The sequence below is a fragment of the Macaca nemestrina genome, chromosome 6 (assembly GCF_043159975.1).
Source record: "Macaca nemestrina isolate mMacNem1 chromosome 6, mMacNem.hap1, whole genome shotgun sequence".
In the NCBI taxonomy this organism is placed as follows: domain Eukaryota; kingdom Metazoa; phylum Chordata; class Mammalia; order Primates; family Cercopithecidae; genus Macaca; species Macaca nemestrina.
Window position 1 is genome coordinate 59,672,919 of NC_092130.1, and position 22,475 is coordinate 59,695,393.

The 22,475-nt window shown below is 35.2% G+C and overlaps 1 protein-coding gene across 7 annotated transcripts in view; it reads right to left on the reverse strand.

Annotated features, from left to right (window-relative positions):
• The window catches only part of LOC105500037 (proline rich 16), a 317,629-nt gene that overhangs the window by 147,101 nt on the left and 148,053 nt on the right, over positions 1–22,475 (reverse strand). For 2 of the 7 annotated variants that reach the window (XM_011772938.3, XM_071098555.1), the window contains exon 2: positions 21,450–21,547. The exons of 3 other annotated variants lie outside the window; for them this stretch is intronic. In XM_011772938.3, the coding sequence (XP_011771240.1) occupies positions 21,450–21,461 (12 nt within the window). In that variant the 5' untranslated portion in view covers positions 21,462–21,547. Of the gene's footprint in view, positions 1–13,043; positions 13,137–21,449; positions 21,548–22,475 lie in introns of all 7 variants that reach the window. 2 more of the 7 variants (XM_071098556.1, XM_071098557.1) reach the window with 2 other exon arrangements.

Sequence of the window (22,475 nt, forward strand, 5' to 3'; positions counted from 1 at the left end):
TAAATGGAATGTTTCAAACAGTGCCTGGTTCACAGTGGTATTATCATATTGACTACCATTACTGAAATTCTTCTAGCCTCTATGTGTCATGAATTATTCTAAAAAATGGCTCAAATACATTGTTTAAGCAGCTTTAGATATACTTCTGGTTGAAAATACCACATTACTAATAACTGAATGGATGACTTTGGAAAAATAAGCTGTCTGTGATGCCATTTCTATACAGGTTGGGCATCCTTAATCCAAAAATATGAAATCTGAAATGCTCCAAATTCTAAAACTTTTTGAGCACTAACATGTTGCCCCAAGTGAAAATTCTACACCTGACCTCCTGTGACAGGTCACAGTCAAAATGCAGCCCAAGCTTTGTTTCATGAACAAAACTATTAAAATATTGTATAGCATTACCTCCAGGCTATTTGTATAAGATATATATAAAACATAAACGAATTTCATGTTTAGAATTGGGCCCCATTCACCAGGTATTTCACTAAGTACATACAAATATTCCAAAATCTGAAAAAATCTGAAGTCTGAAACATTTCTAGTCTCAAGCATTTCAGATAAGGGGTACTCAACTTGTATTTTACAAAAGGTTACTATTGTATCTGCCAACACCAAAGGAATTCAAAAATTAATGAATCTGGCTAACACTTCTTTTTTGTTGTTGTTGAGATGGGGTCTCTCGCTCTGTCACCCAGGCTGGAGTGCGGTGGCATGAATGCAGCTCACTGCAAGTGATCCTCCCACCTCAGTCTCTCCCAAGTGGGTGATTTCTGAGATTTTGGTGTACCCATCACCAGAGCAGTGTGCCCTGTACCCAATGTGTAGTCTTTTATCTCTCGTCATCCCCCACCTTTTCCCCCAAATCCCCAAAATCCAATGTATTATTCTTTTTTTTTTTTTTTTTTTTTTGAGACAGAGTCTCGCTCTGTTGCCCAGGCTGGAGTGCAGTGGCGCAATCTCGGCTCACTGCAAGCTCCGCCTCCCGGGTTCACGCCATTCTCCTGCCTCAGCCTCCTGAGTAGCTGGAACTACAGGCGCCCGCCACCGCGCCCGGCTAATTTTTTGTATTTTTAGTAGAAACGGGGTTTCACCGTGGTCTCGATCTCCTGACCTTGTGATCCGCCTGCCTCGGCCTCCCAAAGTGCTGGGATTACAGGCGTGAGCCACTGCGCCCGGCCCAATGTATTATTCTTATGCCTTTGCATCCTCATAACTTAGCTCCCACATATGAGTGAGAACGTGTTTGATTTTCCATTCCTGAGTTACTTCACTTAGAATAATAGTCTCCAATTCCATTCAGGTTACTGCTAGTGCCATTATTTCATTCCTTTTTATGGCTGAGTAGTATTCCATGGTACCTACATACCACATTTTCTTTATTCACTCATTGATTGATGGGCATTTGGGCTGGTTCCATATTTTTGAAACTGCAAATTGTGCTGCTATAAACATGTGTGTGCAAGTTTTGTTGTTGTTGTTGCTGTTATTGTTTTTTTTTTTCTTTTTCATATAATGGCTTCTTTTCCTCCAGCTAGATACCTAGTAGGGGGACTGCTGAATCAAATGCTAGATCTACTTTTTGTACTTTAAGGAATCTTCACATGTTTTTCCATAGTTGTTATACTAGTTTATATTCCCACCAACAGTTTAAGAATGTTCCCTTTTCACCACACCCATGCCAATATCTATTATTTTTTGATTTTTTGATTATGGCCATTCTTGCAGGAGTGGGTTGGTATGGCATTGTAGTTTTGATTTCCACTTCCCTGATAATTAGTGATGTTGAGCATTCCTCCATATGTTTGTTGGCCATTTGTATATCTTCTTTTGAGAATTGTCTGTTCATGTCCTTAGCCCACTTTTTGATTGGATTTTTTTTTCTTGCAATTTGTTTGAGTTACTTGTACATTCTGGATTTTATTTCTTTATTGGATGTATAGATTATGAAGATTTTTTTCCCACTCTGTGGGTTGGCTGTTAACTCTGTTGGTTATTATTATTATAATTATTATTAATTTTTGCTGTGCAGAAGCTTTTTAGTTTAATTAAGTCCCATCTACTTATCTTTGTTTTTGTTGCATTTCCTTTAAGGTTCTTCATCATGAAGTCTTTGCCGAAGTCAATGACTAGAAACGTTTTCCCAATATTATCTTCTAGAATCTTTATGGTTTCAGGTCTTAGACTTAAGTCTTTGATCTATCGTGAGTTGATTTTTGTATAAGGTGAGAGATGAGAATTCAGTTTCATTCTTCTACATATGACCAGCCAGTTACCCCAGCACCATTTGTTGAATAAGGTGTCCTTTCCCCGCTTGATGTTTTTGTTTGCTTTGTCAAAGATAAGTTGGCTTTAAGTATTAATATTTGGCTTTATTTCTGTGTTCTCTATTCTGTTCCATTAGTCTATGTGCCTATTTTTACACTCCTTCCATGCTGTTTTGATGACTATGGCCTTACAGTACAGTTTGAAGGCAGGTAATATGATGCCTCCAGATTTGTTCTTTTTTCTTTGTCTTGCTTTGGCTATGCAGGCTCTTTTTTGGTTCCATGTGAATTTTAGGATTTTTTTCTAGTTTTGTGAAGAATAATGGTAATATTTTGATGGGAATTGTATTGAATCTGTAGATTGCTTTTGGCAGTATAGTCATTTTCACAATATTGATTCTACCCATTCATGAGTATGGTATGTGTTTCCATTTGTTTGTGTCATCTATGATTTCTTTCATCAGTGTTTTATAGTTTTCCTTGTAGAAATCTTTCACATCCTAGGTTAGGTATATTCCTAAGTATTTTATTTAATTAATTAATTTATTTATTTGCAGCCATTGTGAAAGGGGTTGAGTTCTTGATTTGATTCTCAGCCTGGTCACTGTTGGTGTATAGCAGAACTACTAATTTTTGTATGTTAATTTTGTATCCCGAAACTTTGCTGGATTCACTTACCAGTTCTAGGAGTTTTTTGGATGAGTCTTTAGGGTTTTCTAGGTATACAGTCATATCATCAGCAAACAGCAACAGTTTGACTTCCTCTTTACTGATTTGAGTGCCCTTTATTTCTTTCTCTTGTCTGATTGCTCTGGCTAGGACTTTCAGTACTATGTTGAATAGAAGTGGTGAAAGTGAGCATCCTTGTCTTGTTCCAATTCTCAAGGGAAATGCTTTTAACTTTTCCCCATTCAGTATTATGTTGGATGTGAGTTTATCATAAATGGCTTTTACTACCTTAAGGTATGTCTCTCTGGCGATTTTGCTAAGGTTTTTAATCATAAAGCGACACTGGATTTTGTCAAATGCTTTTTATACATCTATTGAGATGATCTTGCGATTGTTGGTTTTAATTCTGTTTATGTGGTGTATCACATTTATTGACTTATGTATGTTAAACCATTCCTGCATCCGTGGTTTGAAACCCACTTGATCATGGTGGATTATCTTTTTGATATGTTGTTGGATTCAGTTAGATAGCATTTTGTTGAGGATTTTTGCATTGATGTTCATCAGGGATATTAGTCAGTAGTTTTCCTTTTTTGTTGTTCTTTCCTGGTTTTGGTATTAGGGTGATATTGGTTTCACAGAATGATTAAGGGAGGATTCTCTCATTCTCCATTTTTTGGAATAGGGTTAAACAAATTGGTCCCAATTATTATTTGAATGCCTGATAGAATTCAGCCATGAATTCATCTGGTCCTGGACTTTTATTTGCTGGCAAATTTTTAATTACCATTTCAACCTCACTGCTTGTTATTGGTCTGTTCTGAGAGTCTATAACTTCCTGGTTTAGTCTAGGAGGGTTGTGCATTTCCGAGAATTTATTCATCTCCTACAGGTTTTCTAGTTTATGTATGTAAAGATGTTTATAGCAGCCTTGCATATTTTTTATATTTATATAATATCAGCTGCAATATCTCCTGTTTCATTTCTAATTGAGTTTATTTGGATCTTCTCTCTTCTTTTCTTGGTTAATCTTGCTAATGGTCTATCAATTTTATCTTTTCAAAGAAATAACTTTTTGTTTCATTTATCTGTTGTATTTTTGTTGTTGCTGTTGCTTCAATTTCATTTAGTTCTGCTCTGGTTTTTGTCATTTCTTTTCTTCTGCTGGATTTGGGTTTGGATTGTTCTTGTTTCTCCAATTTCATGAGATGTGACCTTAGACTATTTGTTATCTTTCAGACTTAATTTTTTTGTTTAATTTTTTGAGACAGAGTCTCACTCTGCTCCCCAGGCTGGAATGCAGTGGCATGGTCTTGGCTCAATGCAACCTCAACCTCCTGGGTTCAAGTGATTCTCCTGCCTCAGCCTCCTGAGTAGCTGGGATTACAGGCGCATGTCATCATGTCCAGCTAATTTTTATATTTTAATAGAGATGGGGTTTCACCACGTTGGCCAGACTTGTCTTGATCTCCTGACCTCAACTGATCCCCCCACCTTGGCCTCCCAAAGTGCTGGGATTACCAGTGTGAACCACCATTCCTGGCGCTCTTTCAGACTTTTTGATGTAGGCATTTAATGCTATACATTTTCTTCTTAGCACCACTTTTGCTGTATCTCAAAGGTTTAATCACTATTATCGTTCAGTTTGAAGTAGTGATAGGTTGTGTCACTATTATCGTTCAGTTCAAAGAATTTTGTAATTTCCATTTTGATTTCATTGTAACCCAGTGATCACTCAGGAGCAGATTATTTAATTTCCATGTGTTAGCATGTTTTGAGGACTCCTTTTGGAGTTGATTTCCAGTTTTATTTCACTGTGATCTGACAGAGTACTTGATACAATTTTGATTTTCTTAAATTTACTGAGACTTGTTTTGTGGCTTATCTTAGAGAATGTTCCATGTGCTAATGAACAGTATGTATATTCTGCAAATGTTGGGTAGAATGTTCTGTAAATATCTGTCAGCTCCATTTCTTGTAGGGTATAATTTAAGTCCATTGTTTGACTTTCTGTCTTGATGACCTATCTAGTGCTGTCAGTGGAATATTAAAGTCCTCCACTATTATTGTGTTGCTGTCAATCTCATTTCTTAGATCTAGTAGTAACTGTTTTATAAATTTGGGACCTCAAGTTTTAGGTGCTTATATATTTTGAATTGTGATATTTTCCTGTCAGGTTAGTCCTTTTATCATTACATAATGTCCCTCTTTTTCTTATCTAACTTCTGTTACTTTAAAGTTTGTTTTGTCTGATATAACTACTCCTACTCGTTCTCAGTGTCCATTTGCATGGAATATCTTTTTTCCACTCCTTTACCTTAAGTTTATGTGAGTCCTTATGTGTTAAGTGAGTCTCCTGAAGACAGCAGAAACTTGTTTGGTGAGTTCTTATCCATTCTGCAATTCTATATCTTTTAAGTGGTGCATTTAGGCCATTTACATTCAACATTAGTATTGAGATGTGAGGTACTATTCTATTCATCATGCTGTTTGTTTCCTGAATACCTTGGTTCTTTTTCATTGTGTTATTGTTACATAGGTCCTGTGAGATTTATGCTTTAAGAATATGCTACTTTGGTGTATTTCAGGATTTAGAGCTCCTTTTAGCAGTTTTTGTAGTGCTGGCTTGGTAGTGGCGAATTCTCTCAGCATTTGCTTGTCTGGAAAAGACTGTATCTTTCTTTTATTTATGAAGCTTAGTTTCTTTGGGATAAAAAATTCCTGGCTGGTAATTGTTATGTTTAAGGAGGGTGAAGATAGGGCCCCAATCTCTTTATCCTGAGGGTTTCTGCTGAAAATCTGCTGTTAATCTGATAGGGTTTCCTTTATAGGTTACCTGAGGCTTTTGCCTCTCAACTCTTCAGATTCTTTCCTTTGTCTTGACTTTAGATGACCCAATGACCATGTGCCTAGGTGATAATCTTTTTACAATGAATTTCCCAGGTGTTATTTGAGCTTCTTGTATTTGCATGTCTAGATCTCCAGAAAAGCCAAGAAAGTTTTTTTCAATTACTCCTTCAAGTATGTTTTCCAAACTTTTAGATTTCTCTTCTTACCCAGGAACACTGATTATTCCTAGGTTTGGAATTTTAACACAGTGCCAAACTTCTTAGAGGCTTTGTTCATTTTTTTTTTTTTTTTAATTCTATTTTCTTTGTCTTTGATGGACTGGGTTAATTCAAAAGCCTTGTCTTGAAGTTCTGAAGTTCTTTCTTCTGCTTGTTCAAGTCTCTTGCTGAGACTTTCCGGTGCATTTTGCATTTTTCTAAGTGTGTCCTTGGTTGCCAGACATTATGATTGTTTTGTTTATTTATGCTTTCTATTTCACAGAATTTTCCTTTTATACCCTGTAAAATATTTTTAATTTCTTTATGTTTGACTTCACCTTTCTCTGATGCCTCCTGGATTTGACCTTCTGAATTCTTTTTGTGGAAATTCAGAGATTTTTGTCTTGACTTAGATATATTGCTGGTGAGCTGGTACAAAATTTTGGGGGTGTTAAAGAACCTTGTTTTACCGTATTACCAGAATTGTTTTTCTGGTTCTTTCTCATTTGGGTAGATTATGTGAGAGGGAAGATATTGACTGCTATTCAGATTCTTTTGTTCCACAGGGTGCTCCCTTAGTGTGGTGTTCTCTCTCTTCCCCTAGGAATGGGGCTTCTTAAGAGTCAAACTGTAGTAATTGTCTTTCCTCTTCTGGGCCTAGCCACCCAGCAGAGCTACTGGGCTCCAGGCTGGTACTAGGGAGTATCTGCAAAGAGTCCTGTGATGTGATCCGTCTTCAGGTCTTACAGTTGTGGACACCAGCACCTGCTCCAGTGGAGGTAGTAGGGGAGTGAGGTGGACTCTGTGAGGGTCTTTGGTTGTGTTTTCATTTAGTGTGCTGGTTTTGTGTTGGTTGGCCTCCAGCCAGGAGGTGATGCTTTCAAGAGTGCATCAGCTGAGGTCCTATGGGGGAATGTAAACTTGCCCTAGGGACACCTGGTTAAGTATTCAGGATTCTCAGGCAGTGGGCGGGACATACGGCTCCCAAAAGATTCTGACCTTTGTCTTCAGCTACTAGGGTGGGTAGAGAAAGACCACCAGGTCGGGGTAGGGATAGGCCTGTCTGAGCTCAGGCTCTCTTTGGTCAGGGCTTGTTTTAGCTGCTGTGGAGAATGGGAGTCTAGTTCCCAGTCCAGTGGAATTATGGCTGCCTCTACTGAGTCATACAGGTCACCAGGGAAATGGGGAAATACCAGCAGTCACCAGCCTCACGCCAATCCCATGCAGCTGGCAGTTCTAATGTCCAGTACCATTGTCCCCCGACAACAACACCAAATCTATTTCCAGGCCAACAATGACCAGGGCTGAGAACTCATCCCAGACCATGAGCAGCCTGTTGAGAAAGCAAGCTGACTCACAGTTTTTCAGTGTCTCAGGGAGCCTGCAGTGGTGATCCAGTCCTTCAAAAGGTCTGCTGATTCTCTTTGCTTTCCTGGTATGTTCCTGAATAGTTCTTGGTGCAAAAAGTTCACGATGTAAGTCTCCACATGCTGCTCTGTCCACCCAAGATAGTTCTGCCTCTTATCTGCCATCTTAATCCTAATCCAGAATTGTAAATTTTAAATCATCAACTCTTAATTTATTGTGGTGATATATAGTGATAAGGATGTCTCTATTTTAAATTCTTTAAATCCCCTTTGAAGTACTATGTTTTAAATAAATCTTCACTATCAATTTATTTTATTGTCCTCTGCTTCTTTATGATGAGTTGATTACAAACATTAAAAATCAGCTTATTTTTGGGTGATATTGGTCCTCAATACTTAGTGAAACCATAGCTAAATAACTTAGCATTCTGGGAGACTTATATTTATCACAATTTACTAGTCTAGCTAGACTAGATAATTTGAAACATCTCTCAAAATGCATATCTAGGTTTGTTTAAAAAGGAAAGGGACTTTCCAAGGGCAAGAAACAATAGTGTAAACCAATGAGCTGGTATGGAAATAAACCTTTGTTTGGGAGAAAGTTGATCATTTGCTGGGTAACCAAACAATTCGGGGGTTGACACTGATGTAGACCATGGATAATGAGGAGGTAGAGATATATCAATCATAGAAGGAATATAGAACAGCTGCACCATCTGTTAGTGGGTAGGCAGGAAAAATAAATATATCTATTCAAAGTAGAAGACATGGATGCTTTCCTCATATTCTGGGTCCATGAAAGAAAAAAAAAGGTGTTCTTTTTTGCAACATTTAAAAAACTTGACCTAGGTTTGGGGTTCAAATCTATAGAACCTATACATCTTGGCAATTATGTCTAGCAGTGGACTGTAGCAAAAGCACAGGAACATCTGCCAGAGTAGATGAAAGTCAGACCTTAGGTGATTTCAAAGCTTAGGATGACCTTACAAGTCAAAAGGACAAAATATATAAAAAAAAACCGTACACTGTGCCAGAAAGTCAGCCCAGAGAACAAGCAATAGGAATGGAATCCCAAGAACTTAGGATAATAGAAAAAGACAATCTGTGAAGTAGTATGTTTAAATTGACTAAGGACATGAACAAGATGAAATGAAGTGGATAAACATAAATATATTAAAAATAGAAAAAGTGGTTAGGAGATGTAAATGATAAAATAAGAAAAAACAAAATTGATAGAAATTGAGAAAGAATAAAAGTAAGAAAAATGGAAATAAATTAGCATTTAAAGAATGATAGTTCAGAATTGGCAAAAATCATGAATCCTTGGATAGAAGAAGAAAAACATCAGATACGGGTGTAATTTTTTTTTTAATCACACATCTTGGGTCATCATAACGGCCAATGACAAAAGTAAATAAAAGATCTTGCTGACAGCTGATTTCAGGCTTCTCAAAAGCAACACTGCAGCCCAGAAAATAATAGATTAATATTTTTAAAATGCAGACTGGAAATAACTGTTTGCCTAGAATCCTATGCCCAGTAGTAAGTCATAATCTAAAATGAACGGTAAAGTAAATATAATTCAAAACAAAAACAAAGAGAGTCTTCTACTAACTGATCTTAACTGAAAGAACTAAAGGTTGTATTTTAAGAATATGAAAACTGAGACAGAAAGGTGTGTGAAGGTATAGTGAGCCAAGAAATTGGAAAACATGTCAGTAAATTTAAATAAGCAATGCTGTATAAAACAATTCTAGTAATGGCTACTTTATGACACAGAAAACAAATACTTATAAAATATTAGTAAGGTGGTGAGCAGAATTAAAACATTCTAAGATGCTTTTAATGGTCAAGAGGCATAAAAGAAATACTTAATAGCATTTGATAATTTCATTTTAGAAATAATGTTACAAAACTCATGTTTAGAAATAATGTTCGGAAATCACTTGCAGAAATCATCTCAAAATTACCATTTCACCTAGCAATCCCATTATTGAGTATATACTCAAAAGAATATAAATCATTCTACCATGAATACACATGCACACATATGTTCATGGCAGCACTATTCACAAAAGCACATGGAATCAACCTAAGTGCCTATCAATGTTAAACTGGGTAAATAAATGTGGTATATATACACTATGGAATAATATGCATTCATAAAAAATAAAGATCATGTCCTTTGCAGATCTCAAATGATGGAGCTGGAGGCCATTATGCTAATCAAACTAGCATAGAAATAGAAAACCAAATACCCATATTCTTACTCATAAGTGGGAGCTAAACATTGAGTATATAAAGAAGAAAACAACAGACACTGAGGCCTATTTGAGCATGGAGGGTGGGAGAAAGATGATGATTGAAAACCTTTCTTTCAGGTACTATGCTTATTACGCAGCTTATAAAATAATCTGTACCCCAAACCCCTGTGACACACAATATACCTATATAATGAAACTACATATGTACCTCTGAACTTAAAAGTTAAAAAAGTATATCTCGTTAAGTGACATATCGAGGAGGTATATATATATGTGTTTATTTCAAACAAATTAAGGAAATTCAACAATTAAACTCATAGGCTTCTGCCTTAAGATGCTTACGGTTAGATGGGAAAGACAGACAGACAGACAGACAGACAGACAGACAGACAGATAGATAGATAGATAGATACATAGATAGATAGATAGATAGATAGATAGATAGATAGATAGATAGATAGACAGACACACAGAGAGATAGATAGATAGTGGGTAGAATGATAGGTAGAAAATTTCATACAAAAAATAAAAGATACAAATCTGCTTTATCCTGGAGAAATCTAATCTCTCTTACCTACAATTTTTTTTATCCTTTCCACTTTATTGCCGTATGGGAGAAAAGGTTCCAATACATTTATATGCTTCCTAGCCTTTAAAAACACAGTGCTAGGCTTCACGAGAAACACATAACAGAAACAGAATTCATTATTCCACATATGCACAGAGAGCTCTAACAAGTGCCTGCAAACTGGCCAACACATGTGCTTTACATTAAGTCCACCCCACTCAGTCTCACTTATATCTAAAAAACAACTGTCTTAAAAACAAAATAAATAAATATAACTAGAAAAGTGTTTCCATAGTTCCCATGCATATTGCTTAAAAAGATACCCATATGTGTTCCCTTACTGTCAGCGCATCAGGTTCTGAATACAGAAAACATTAAGTGAAACAAAACAACTGCAAATCAAAAACAAAATATGCAGGCTTGATGTCCAACCTTTTAGGGAACAATCCATCTTCACATGTAAGAAACATAAATTCACATGATAACCAGAGCAATTGAAAAAGTGATTGTATGATACATGTTGTTGCTAAAAGAAGCAATACATTCACCAGAGTAAGGACAACAGAAAGGAAATATTGTTAAGAAACATAATTATACTAAGAATAGATCAAGAGATATTGTTTTAAAGAAACACACACATGAACTTCTTTTATTTCTTTAAGACAAACACTAAGAAAAGAAGAGAGAAAATTGATTTGTAAGCTTTTGACAAGTCTTTCTTTAATAGTAAGTTGTTGAGTCCATAAGAAATGGACTGAGATCTAAGGCTTTTAAGCATCAGGAAAACTGCCATTCAGAATATTTTTGGGGAAGAAAACCTTGGAGCTCCATCAGAGCCTAATTACACCTTTTGTAAAAAGCAGCAGGGTGGCTCTCTTCTTTTGCTTTGATGTATGGCCAGCCAGCACAATAGTTAAATAATCTATAATACTTTCCTATTTGTTTTTCCACAAAGATTGAAGCCCAGTAGTGAAAAATGATGCATTCAGGAACATTATTTTCAGATGGATATGTTGTGTATGTGTAGGATCATTCTTTTCTGCATCTGTCTATTGGTAGATGCCTGAAGCACATCAAAGACTATTATAATTCATCAGTCCCCAGTCAAATTTTAAACCCTTATAGCTTGCAGTTCCCATTTACTATATGCTGCCAAAAGAATCTTAAAAGATGGTAGTAATATAGCTGTTGAATAACCCAGCTATGATATCTACCATGGCTCTACAGAATTAACCAGGACTTGTTAAATATCTACTAATTTAAGCAATGAGTGCAGCACAGCAGGATCATGTATAGATCATATAAGACTAGTGTTGAGGAACATGGAGTGCTAGCCACATCTCAGCCATTTAAAAGCTACATGATTTGGGCTTAATCCCTATATGACTCTGTTGTCTAGATTCTGAAAGGGGAAAAACAGTAAATGAATGCCCTGCATATATTACGAAGTACAATTTAGTGAAAATCAAAGGACTGAACATAATAAAATTGGGTGATTGACTATAAAGGAGCATATTAGTTACTTATCCAGGGTACAGGTAGTGGATTTCTTTTAAACTTTGCAGATCTTACTTTATATATAAATATAGTACTATGATAAAACTTCCAATTAAACCTTTTCATTTGAAGAGACAAATTTTAAATGAAGGACAAAATATAATTTATTTCCAAAGTGAGACATTCAGTTTATCATATCCAAGAGAAATAAGGCCAGTACCAAATTCTAAATAAATAAGACTCCTATTTTATTGCCAGTTTATTTTTTATGCTAGATGTTAAATTATGTTTTATCTTTTACTCTGCAAATTATGGAGGGAACACAGGTAAGTTTAAAAATTACAATGAATTGTAAAATTGAAACTTTGAGTCTGCTTTATGCTTATCATTAAACTATGGTACTTCTGGGCCATGATCCAATTTATTTGTGTCTTTTTAAAACTTTACTGAAGTGTAATTTGCATATGATAAAATTCTTCCATTTAAGTGTACAATTCTTTTAGATAAATGATACTTAGTAAATCTACAGATTTGTGCAACCATTGCCACAATCCAGCTTTAGGACACTTTTAGAGCCTGCAAAAGATCCCTCATGCTCATTTGCAAACATCCCTATTATAACTTGTAGTCATAGGCCACCAATAATCTACTTTCTGATTCCATAGATTTGCCTTTTCTGGACATTTCACTATAGTCTTTTATATCTGGTTTCTTTTACTTAACATACTGTTTCTGTGGGGCCTTTTTGTAGTTCATCCATGTTGGAGCATGTGTCAGCAGTTGTTTACTTTTTATGGCCAAACAGTATGCCATTGTATAGGTATATCGCATTTTTTCACTCAATCATCAGTTGATGAACATTTGGATTGTTTTCATTTTTTGAGTATGATAAATAATGTATTTATGGACATCACAATCCAGTTTTATGGGTATACACGTTTATAATGCTTATCGAGCCTTGGGAAAATTGGTACTAAGATATGCAAAGCAATTGTACCAGTTCTAACTTAAGCAAGATATTACTTGGTTTCCTTCGCTGTAGAAGGGAGATAATGACAATGAATCCTTTATAAATAAGCTTGTCATGAGGGTCAGATGATGCAAAACACACTTATTTAGCACAGTGCTCATTTGATGTTAACTATTATAACAACTATGCACCAGATCATAATGGAAATACATCAAGAAAGTGGTAGTGCTAATAAAACAAGATGATTAGAAGATTTCTGACTCTATTTTCCTACTAAGAGATGCAAACCTCACTCTTGATTAACATGGCATACTATCAGGCAGAAACTCACATATTTTTATATAGAGGGTAGCAAATAACTTATTTTCTGGCCACACACAGTGGCTCTTACCTGTAATCTCAGCACTTTGGGAGGTCAAGGCAAGAAGAAAGCTTCAGTCCAGGAATTTGAGACCAGTCTGGACAACATAGTGAGAACCTGTCTCTACCAAAAATTAAAAGATTAGCTGGGGATGGTGGATCACATCTATAGTCCTGGCTACTCAGGAGGCTGAGGAGGGAAGATCACTTTGTTGAGGTTGCAGTCTGCATTGAGTTGTGATTGTGTCACTGAACTCCAGCCTAGGCAAAAGAGCAAGACCCTGTCTCAAAAAAACAAAACAAACTAAAAACGTATTTTCCCATCTGATCACTACCACACAGTAATTGGTGGGGAAGGGACTCTCTAATAACCACTTGCTTCAAGATAGAACATCACTGAGTTCAGGGACAAAGTAGCAGAATTAGATTTCTACCACTGAACACTCATTCTTCCTCCTATCACCTCCTTATGAATATGATACTAGACACAGGGAAAAAGAAAGACAAAAAAAAAAGTACAAAGTAATTATGTAGTTATATTAGTCTGTTTTCATACTACTGATGAAGAGACATGTGAGACTGGGCAATTTACAAAGGAAAGAGGTTTATTGGACTTAAAGTTCCACGTGGCTGGGGAGGTCTCACAATCATGGCAGAAGGTGAAAGGCACATCTCACATGGCAGCAGACAAGGGAAGAGAGCTTGTGCAGGGAACCTCTCCTTTTTAAAACCATCAGATCTCATGAGACTTATTCACTATCACGAGAACAGTACAGGAAAGACTCACCCCCATGATTCAATCATCTCCCACTGGGTCCCTCCCACCACATGTGGGAATTACAGAGGCTATAAATGAGATTTGGATGGGGACACAGAGCCAAACCATATCAGTAGCTTTTCTACCTTATTGAACAAATATGCTCTGCACATTATGATCAGGAGCAGTTTTTAATACTTTAAGAGTAGTAACTCATTTAAAATGTATAACACCCCTATGAATTAGTATTTATTATCTCCACTTTCAGATAAGATAACTGAGGCACAGAGACGTTGAGTAATTTGATCAGTGTCACACAGCTAATAAGTACAGAGCTGAGTTTCAAACTCAGCAACCTGGCTCCAGTGTTTACATTTGCATTGCTATGCTATGTTATCTCTTTTACTAGAAGTAGAAACATTTTGCTGAAGTAAGATACATTCTTGGAAAAGGCAAGTGGAGGCATGATCAGTTTTTCTCTACATATATGCCACACCAATATTCTTTAATCACTCTAATTGGTTTATTTAAGCCACAGGAAAATGTTTCTTTCAAATAGGAGTGAAACAAGCCAGGTCTAAATTATATCTTACTTTCAGTTTCATCTTAAATCCTCTTATCCATTTTATATGTGTGTAATGCTGAAAAACTAAAGCTTTTCAAGTTCACAGATGTGTTTATTTAATACTGCAGAAAGGATCCCTAACCTGACCATAAGAATGCTCTCTTCCTACTCAGTTATTCTTTCCTTATCTGTGAATTAAGAGTAGCAGAGCCTCTGTGGAAAAATACCCCATTGCGAAAAATCTTGCACAATTTATGTCCCGTGGGAAGATAATGATGCATATTAATTTTTTTAACTTTTTAATCACATAAACATTAAGTATACAATTGTAAAAAATTAAAAACCTATAGTTGTCATGTATCTATACATTGTTTTTATATACAAATAATATATATTATGTAGAATGATTAAATCAAGCTCATTAACATATTCATCCTTATTCATATTTTAAAGGCTCTGAAAAGTCCTGACTAAATGTATTTAACTCAGTAGTTATCAAATTTTAAAATAATGAAGTCTGCTTTTCCTCAGTGTAATACCCATTTACCTACATTGGAAAACACTGCTGCTCTGGATGTCTAATGAATCCATGACAAACTAAGACAATTACTTTTTATTCTAATATAACCTTTGGGGTCTATGACATGGTAAATAAAAGAGCTAATAATATATGATAACATGGGTAAGGGTGAAGATAATAATAAATAGAGTAATACTATATTAGCTAACATTTCCTTATGTAATGCTCAAAGCAACGTCATAAATTAGGTATTTATTAATGAATCCTCATTTTACACAAGAAGAAACTGAGTAATGTGCCCAAGCCACATAACTAGTAAGTAGTGAAGCTGGGTTTCAAAGCCAGGTATTCTAAACCCAAAATCCATGTTCTAATAATTACACTGAAGTGCCTCCCACTTTGTCCCAGGCAATCAGTTTATTTATACAGGTAGAATCCTGATTAGTAGGAATGAATTAGGACATAGATAATTACATAAAATTACCAAGAAAAATCTAGCAATGACAGATATAATTTATTCATTATAATTTATGTTAACTCTTGATACTGTTGCCATTATAAAACCTTTCCCTTTTTATGTGTTTTTTTTATTTTTTCCTCACTGAGGAGTCTAATGACCATAACTTTTTTTTTCTTCTTCTCTTTCTATCCTAAAATAACTGTAGTAACAGTACATTTTCAAGTGGTGGTATATTCTGTAAATAGTTGAAAATAATAAAATGTCTCTGAAGTCAATACATTACTTTATATTACCCTTCAATTTTGTGAAAAAATATCACAAATTAATCCCTAATTCCAAGACATAAAATGTGTTGTGTTTATAAATAGAAAATTACACATTTTTATTAGTCCCTCTCCCTACTGCATTTTTTCAAAGTGCTAACATTTAGTTTCTGCAAATCAAATTCCTTTTTGACACATAGTCTTTTAAAGAACAAAAAAGAAACAATGTAAAAAGTACAGGATTTAAAGAGTGCAAGAAGTAGCTAAAATATGAAGTGCCAACTTGTGGCAGGGTGCAGTGGCTCACTCCTGTAATCCCAGCACCTTGGGAGGCTGAGGCGGGTGGCTCATAAGATCAAGAGATCAAGACCATCCTGGCCAACATGGTGAAACCCCGTCTCTACTAAAAATACAAAAATTAGCTGGGCATGGTGGCACGTGCCTGTAGTCCCAGCTACTTGGGAGGCTGAGGCAGGAGAATCGTTGAACCCGGGAGGCAGAGGTTGCTGTGAGCCGAGATTGCGCCACTGCACTCCAGCCTGGTGACATAGCGAGACTCCACTTCAAAAAATAAATAAATAAATAAATATAAAATAAACAAATAAATAAATAAAATATGGAATGCCAACTTGTAAAAAATAAACACTTGTCATGCTTTGCTCTCAGAAGACAATATCAGAGTAATGAGTAAGACATATCTTCAGCTCTGTGTATCTCTTAAAATATATATATATATAGTTAATCTCTCTAAAGCTTCTAAAGATAGAAAACAAGAATTAACTGTAGAATCTCTTTCCTTCACTCCATACACACTTATTGTGTCATTACTTTTCTAGATACTGAGGTCTCAGGAATAAAAAAGGGAGATGAGACTCATACTCTTAAGGGGCTTACATTTGACAGGAGGAGGCAGTCAGCAAAGAAGAAAAGAAATACAAAAACAAGAAATCCTAAAGTGATAAGTGCCATGGAAAAAACTACAGGTAGTACTGTGAGAAATAGAATTGCACCAAGCGACTAAGTGTGTGAGTGGGAGAGATGCACATGAACAGCTAATGCTCAGGTTAAGTGGTCAGCAAAGACATCTCTGAAAAAGGTGACATGAAATGGAACCAAAATAATACAGTGAGTCAATTTGTGCATGCTAAGAGGAAAGGACCAAAAGTGTTGTATTAGTCTGTTTTCATACTGCTGTAAAAGAACTGCTCAAGACTTGGTAATTCATAAAGGAAAGAGGTTTAATTGCCTTACACTTCAACATGACCCGGGAGGCCTTAGGAAATTTATAATCACGGCGAAGGCCAGGGGGAAGCAAGGCACCTCCTTTACACGGTGGCAGGAAGGAGATGTGCTGACGAAGTTAGGAAGAGTCCCTTACAACACCACCAGATCTCGTGAGAACTCACTCGCTATCACGACAACAGCATTGGGGAAACTGCCGCCATAATCCTTTTACCTCCACCTGGTCTCTCCCTTGACACATGTGGATTATGAGGATTATGGGGATTAATTCATGATGAGATTTGGGTTGGGATGCAAAGCCTAATTATATCAAGTGGGAATGAGTTTGAGACCAAAACATGTCTTGTATGGTAAAGTACTGGACAGGGGGATCACAGACTGAGACGAGATTAGCTCTGGCTGAGAAGAGATCACAGGGTTTGATCACAAGGTCAACAGATCACAGGGGAATGATCACAAAAACAGACTGATCACAAAATAGAGATCTCCAAGACAAGCAGCATGAAGGAGCCCAAGTGGCAATGGCAAGTGGCAAAAGTTTTCAGTGTAGCATAGTATGAATCCCTTTATATTAAAAAAAAAAAAAAAAAAAAAAACCATTATTTTAACTGCTCTAAGAAAAGTGAATTGTAAGAAAGCAAGGAGTAGAGTTTGGAAAGGAATTCATGTAAGGGCAGTCTAATTTAAAGATGAGGACAGAAAAGTTGCAAGTAGTAAAGACAGTGAAAAGAAGGATTCAGGATACATTTTGGAGGCATATTTGACAAAACTTTCTAAAGGAAAACAACACCCAGAGTTTTGGCCCAAGCGGCTTGATGAGGGAGTGATTAACTGACATAGAGAAAACTAAAGGAGAAAGAGAAATATGGGCCCCGGTATTGATTCTGAAGTTCCCGCTTTCAATGTGTTTATTTTAAGATGCTTATTAAACATCCAATGGAGACAAAGGGGAGAGGCTAATGATACAAAGTTGGAATTCATTCGTATATAGTTGGTGTAGAAAGCTATGGACTGGATGAGATCAGCAAAAAGAGCTGGGATGGGGAGCCCAGAGAGATAAACAGGTGGAGGGGGAGTAAACTAGGGAGAGACAAGTCTTGCTCTGAGTATTAGGACCCTGTAATGTTTAATGGCTGAGGAGGCAAGGACTCAGCAAAATACACTAACAAGAGGTGGCCAGAGAGGTAGAAGGGAAAATGTGAATTTATCTGTTCCATACATAGAACCTTGACAGATAACATTTTGACAATAACAAAATGTAGTACTCTTTCGCACTTTCACATACATCATTGCTATCACAGCAAGTTCACTGACCTACATCACAGAACTACTTGTTTTCTGATTAAAGCTGGGTTAAAGACTGCTTCTCAGGAATAATATCTATAGTTGTTTTGATTTGACAACAAAATCAAGCAACCTCACCTCATAAGCACACTTTCCTGCAGGTTATTAATCACTGTACCCATCTATGGAGCATTGCAACATAATCATGAAGCTCGTCTGCCTGTTTCACCATTGCAACTTCTGGCTTTGGTGTCACAATGCTCCGTAATTCTTTGCTGTTATAATATTCAAGGTTACTCTTAGTGATAAATAAATTAAAGATAAATTTCATGTACTATGTTGTTATGGAATTCCACAATCTTGCAAAAGTTCTGTTCTGAATTTTTCATCTTCTTTTCATTTCACAAAAACACCAAACTTTACCATGACTTGCCAATTTATTGTGAATCTTTCTTTAGAAATTCAGATAACAAACAATACTTATTCCAGTTTTTGAGGCACATTAATTTTAGCTCCTCTCTAATATCACTATACATCCTTACTTCATAAAACTCAATTTATTAACTTTCATATTCTCTCTGATCTACCTCCAACTCAAGCAGAAAACAATTATTTTTATGTAAACATCGATATACTCTTGTATTACCTTGTTTTAGTCTTCTACTTGACAGTGAACCTATCACAGGTAGAACTGTGTCTTATTAATCTCTATATTTCTTTTTTCTAGCACAGTGCATACCACAAAGTGTATGGTCAATAACTATTGAGTAAAATAATGAATTAAATAATTGATTAGATTAGTTTAGACTGTTAATTTTTGGTTTGACAAAAATGATAAAGATATCAAACAACTGCTTTATTATATTTTAATATAGACTCAGGAGAAATTTTTGCATTCTTGAGATTCATCAGTCCCTCATGCTTTCTTACTTCATCTTTATTTGGGTATGTAATTTTCATTAGTATGCTAGTATAACAACAAACCATTTTGAGTGACAACTGCTAGTCAATTAACCTATGATATGTTTTCAATTCTCAGGAACTAGCTCTGTGATTGAAATCAATAGTAATATTAAATGGTTGGTTCTCTCTTTTGCTCAATGCAACAAATACTTCTTGTATTTTAACAAAATATATAACCCCTATAATAATGATGGAAAGACATTGCACATTCCATACTATTATTTTTACTAGTCAACTTTACAATTACTTCAACAGTCAATTCATCATTTTTATTCAACTGAACTCAGTTCAAACAGTTAAATATTTAGATCTGATTCTTTTTTCAAGAAAAATTAGAACTGAGTTCGAGAGGTGTGTCTGTCTGATAAGTACAGCAGCAGTCTAAAGGGTACAAAATACTTGACTTTAGGAAATGATGTGTGGGGCATCATGTAATATGTACAGAGAATTGCCTCTGAATATATTGCCAATGTGGCATCCCCAAACAACATGAGTTAGCAATCTATGCCCATGTAATTTCTTTTAGATAAAGAAGAATGCTGCCTGGTTATAGACCATCAAGACTTTATTCCAGTGGGAAAAGCTACGCCTACAGAATTTTTTTTTTTTCTGACTTTTTGTGTAAAAGTCACATCAAGCAGAATATATGGACACTACATCTTGAATTTTCTGGTCCTTTGGGTCAGCTGAACGTCTTATGAATTCAATTGAATAAGGTCTCAGGAATTCAAGTTGAATAAGTGACTTGACGAACTGCTAATTGGCAAGTTAATATCAGAGTTGTATAGCTTTGAGGTGAATTAACGTAATTAAAAAAAAAGGAAAGGAAACAAAAAAAAAACAATAATTCCAAGTATTTATCCATGGGTCTCTCTTAGCAATAACAGACATAGGGAGACTTTTAAATTTACTTTTTCCTCTTTATCCTGAGATAATCAACAATTTATTTTCTTTTCAGTATACCTTTTTTATCTATTTTATATGATGTGCTATAACTTCTTTTTTACTTACCTCTTAAGTAGATCTGATTGAGAATAAATATAGCTAAATTCCAAATACCATTCCCTCTTGTTTTACAATTAGAACAAACACATTAAAATGAAGACTTGATTCATGAAACAACACCTAACAAACTGTTATAAAACAGTATAATTACTATAAACTCAAAACTAAAAATAGTTTACTTATTACATTCTTAAAATCACTATACACTAATATAGAAATTTTATTTAATAGGCACTCAACAACAAAATCAATACTACTCATGGGAATTCATTCAAATAGAGTGTTGTCAAATGCATGACAAAAGGAGGTAACTGATTAAAGAAAAACAGTAATTGTAAACATGTTAATATATCTCTACTATTTGACATTATCCAGACATCTTTTATATTTGATTTTAAATAAAACAGATTTATTCTTAAAATCCAATAATTGACTAATCATGGCATCTTTCAGGTTTTATCTAGAATTGGAAAAATTTAGTATCCATATTTAACACAAACAGTAACTAGAGTCTTATATAGATTAGGGGGTTGAAATAATTGTCCCAGAAGCACCAGAGCATAACGAGCAATAAACACATGTTCTTTTATACGCAGAAAAATACTGAGATCAAAGAAACCCTTACTGACAGCCTTTGATGATGGGAACATAGAAAATTGCAATAAAAAAATTATTGAGCTTGACTATGCATGTTTTCACTTCATTGGGAATTCACAGTTGTTAAAGGTAATGATCCTTCTTATGGTCACATATGGCACAACCAAGATTATGTTATGAATATACTTCTAATGTCATGAATGAATTCTGTGCACCATAAACCAATCTTTAAAACAGGACTATTGGCTTAATATCTGATTTTAAATTATCATATTTTTAATACAATTTTTGTTTTTTAATGATTAAAATTAATTTTCTAAAATCGACATATATGAAGAGAAATTATCAAAGTGTAAACTGATTTTGTTAATAAAAAGTGTGAATATTCTAATATGACCTCATTAATTCTGATACCTTGGAAGTTAAATCTTGCAATTTCGAACAAATCACAAATATTTCTTAAAATATTTTTGGAGCCTTAAAAATAAATCATTGCTGAAATTCATGATATTATTATACTTGTTTCCCTATGTGGAATTTAAACATAAAACACAGACTAAAAATATGATCATTTATATGATGATAAATAGTGCTGTGAGCATTAATCACGTTATTCATGGTCATCATTTGATAACTTTAATATTCAAAGAGACCTAATTGTTAATTGCAACTCTTACATATATTTCGAATTACAAATGATATATTGGTCTTGCATGTTTCTTAGAAATGCTGGTATGTGCTGTCCAAATTTCTGAAAACATCATGTTAAGGTGGGGCTGACCTTCTTGGGCATTTCCTGATGTCCTGTTGTCACTGTATGCCTGCAGCTCTGTTTCCCTGTTTCATCATGTGGGGAGGTGGGAGTAGGTAATGGAGCTTCTGTTAAAAAAATTAGAAAACTTTAAAAATTAGTTTCTTTAGACTTTCCAAAAAACACTGGACTGGACATGGTGTAGGAGGTTATGAATGGATGGGGGGCATTCATCATGAAGGAATAGGATATACTGATGGAAATTACACATGGATGGAAGAGAAGAAGAGTGAACATAAGAACACGTCTATGAAGGAAGTGCATGTGAAAGACCACGTATTATGAGTAAAAACATAAGAACTATGAGTATCGATCAATCAAGTCTTCAAGAATGTTTACTGAGTACCTATTCTTTCTGAGAACAGTATACCACAGCAAATCATTGGATGCTTTCTGTAGGTTAACACTGACTCATCATTCAATATTGTTTTGCTAATGAGGCATATATGGCTCATTTAAGAAATCTGGACTGAGAATCCAATAGCCCGGTGAGTTATTAATATAGCCGAGTTTGCTCAATTATTGACTCACTCTGTCGTTAGCTACTTGTAGAGCACCATGCTGTGTCAGTACTAGGAATGCAGAAATGAGTGAAAAAGTACTCTTCCTCAAGGAGCTCAAAAGAATCAGTTCGGGGTGGGGGTTGAGAAAAGGCACACTATTCTGTTTCTTGCTGCTTCTTATGTTATTGACTTTCTTTATCAACAATAACTTGAATATTTAGTAAAGAAAAGCAAAATTATACATTTGAATAAGCTCAAGGTATTTAACTTCATCATTCATCCACCCATGAATATATTCAATAAACTCTCACTGAGCACTAAGTATGTGCTATGGAACCCTCCTGGTTATTGGGAACATGACAATGAATAAAATGTCCAGAATTCTCACCCACATTTTAATTATATACACATGGATGACAGAAAACACTTCTGTTAAATTATAACTAAATTATAACATTTGACTGCAAAATACTAATTAAAAATAATAATCTAA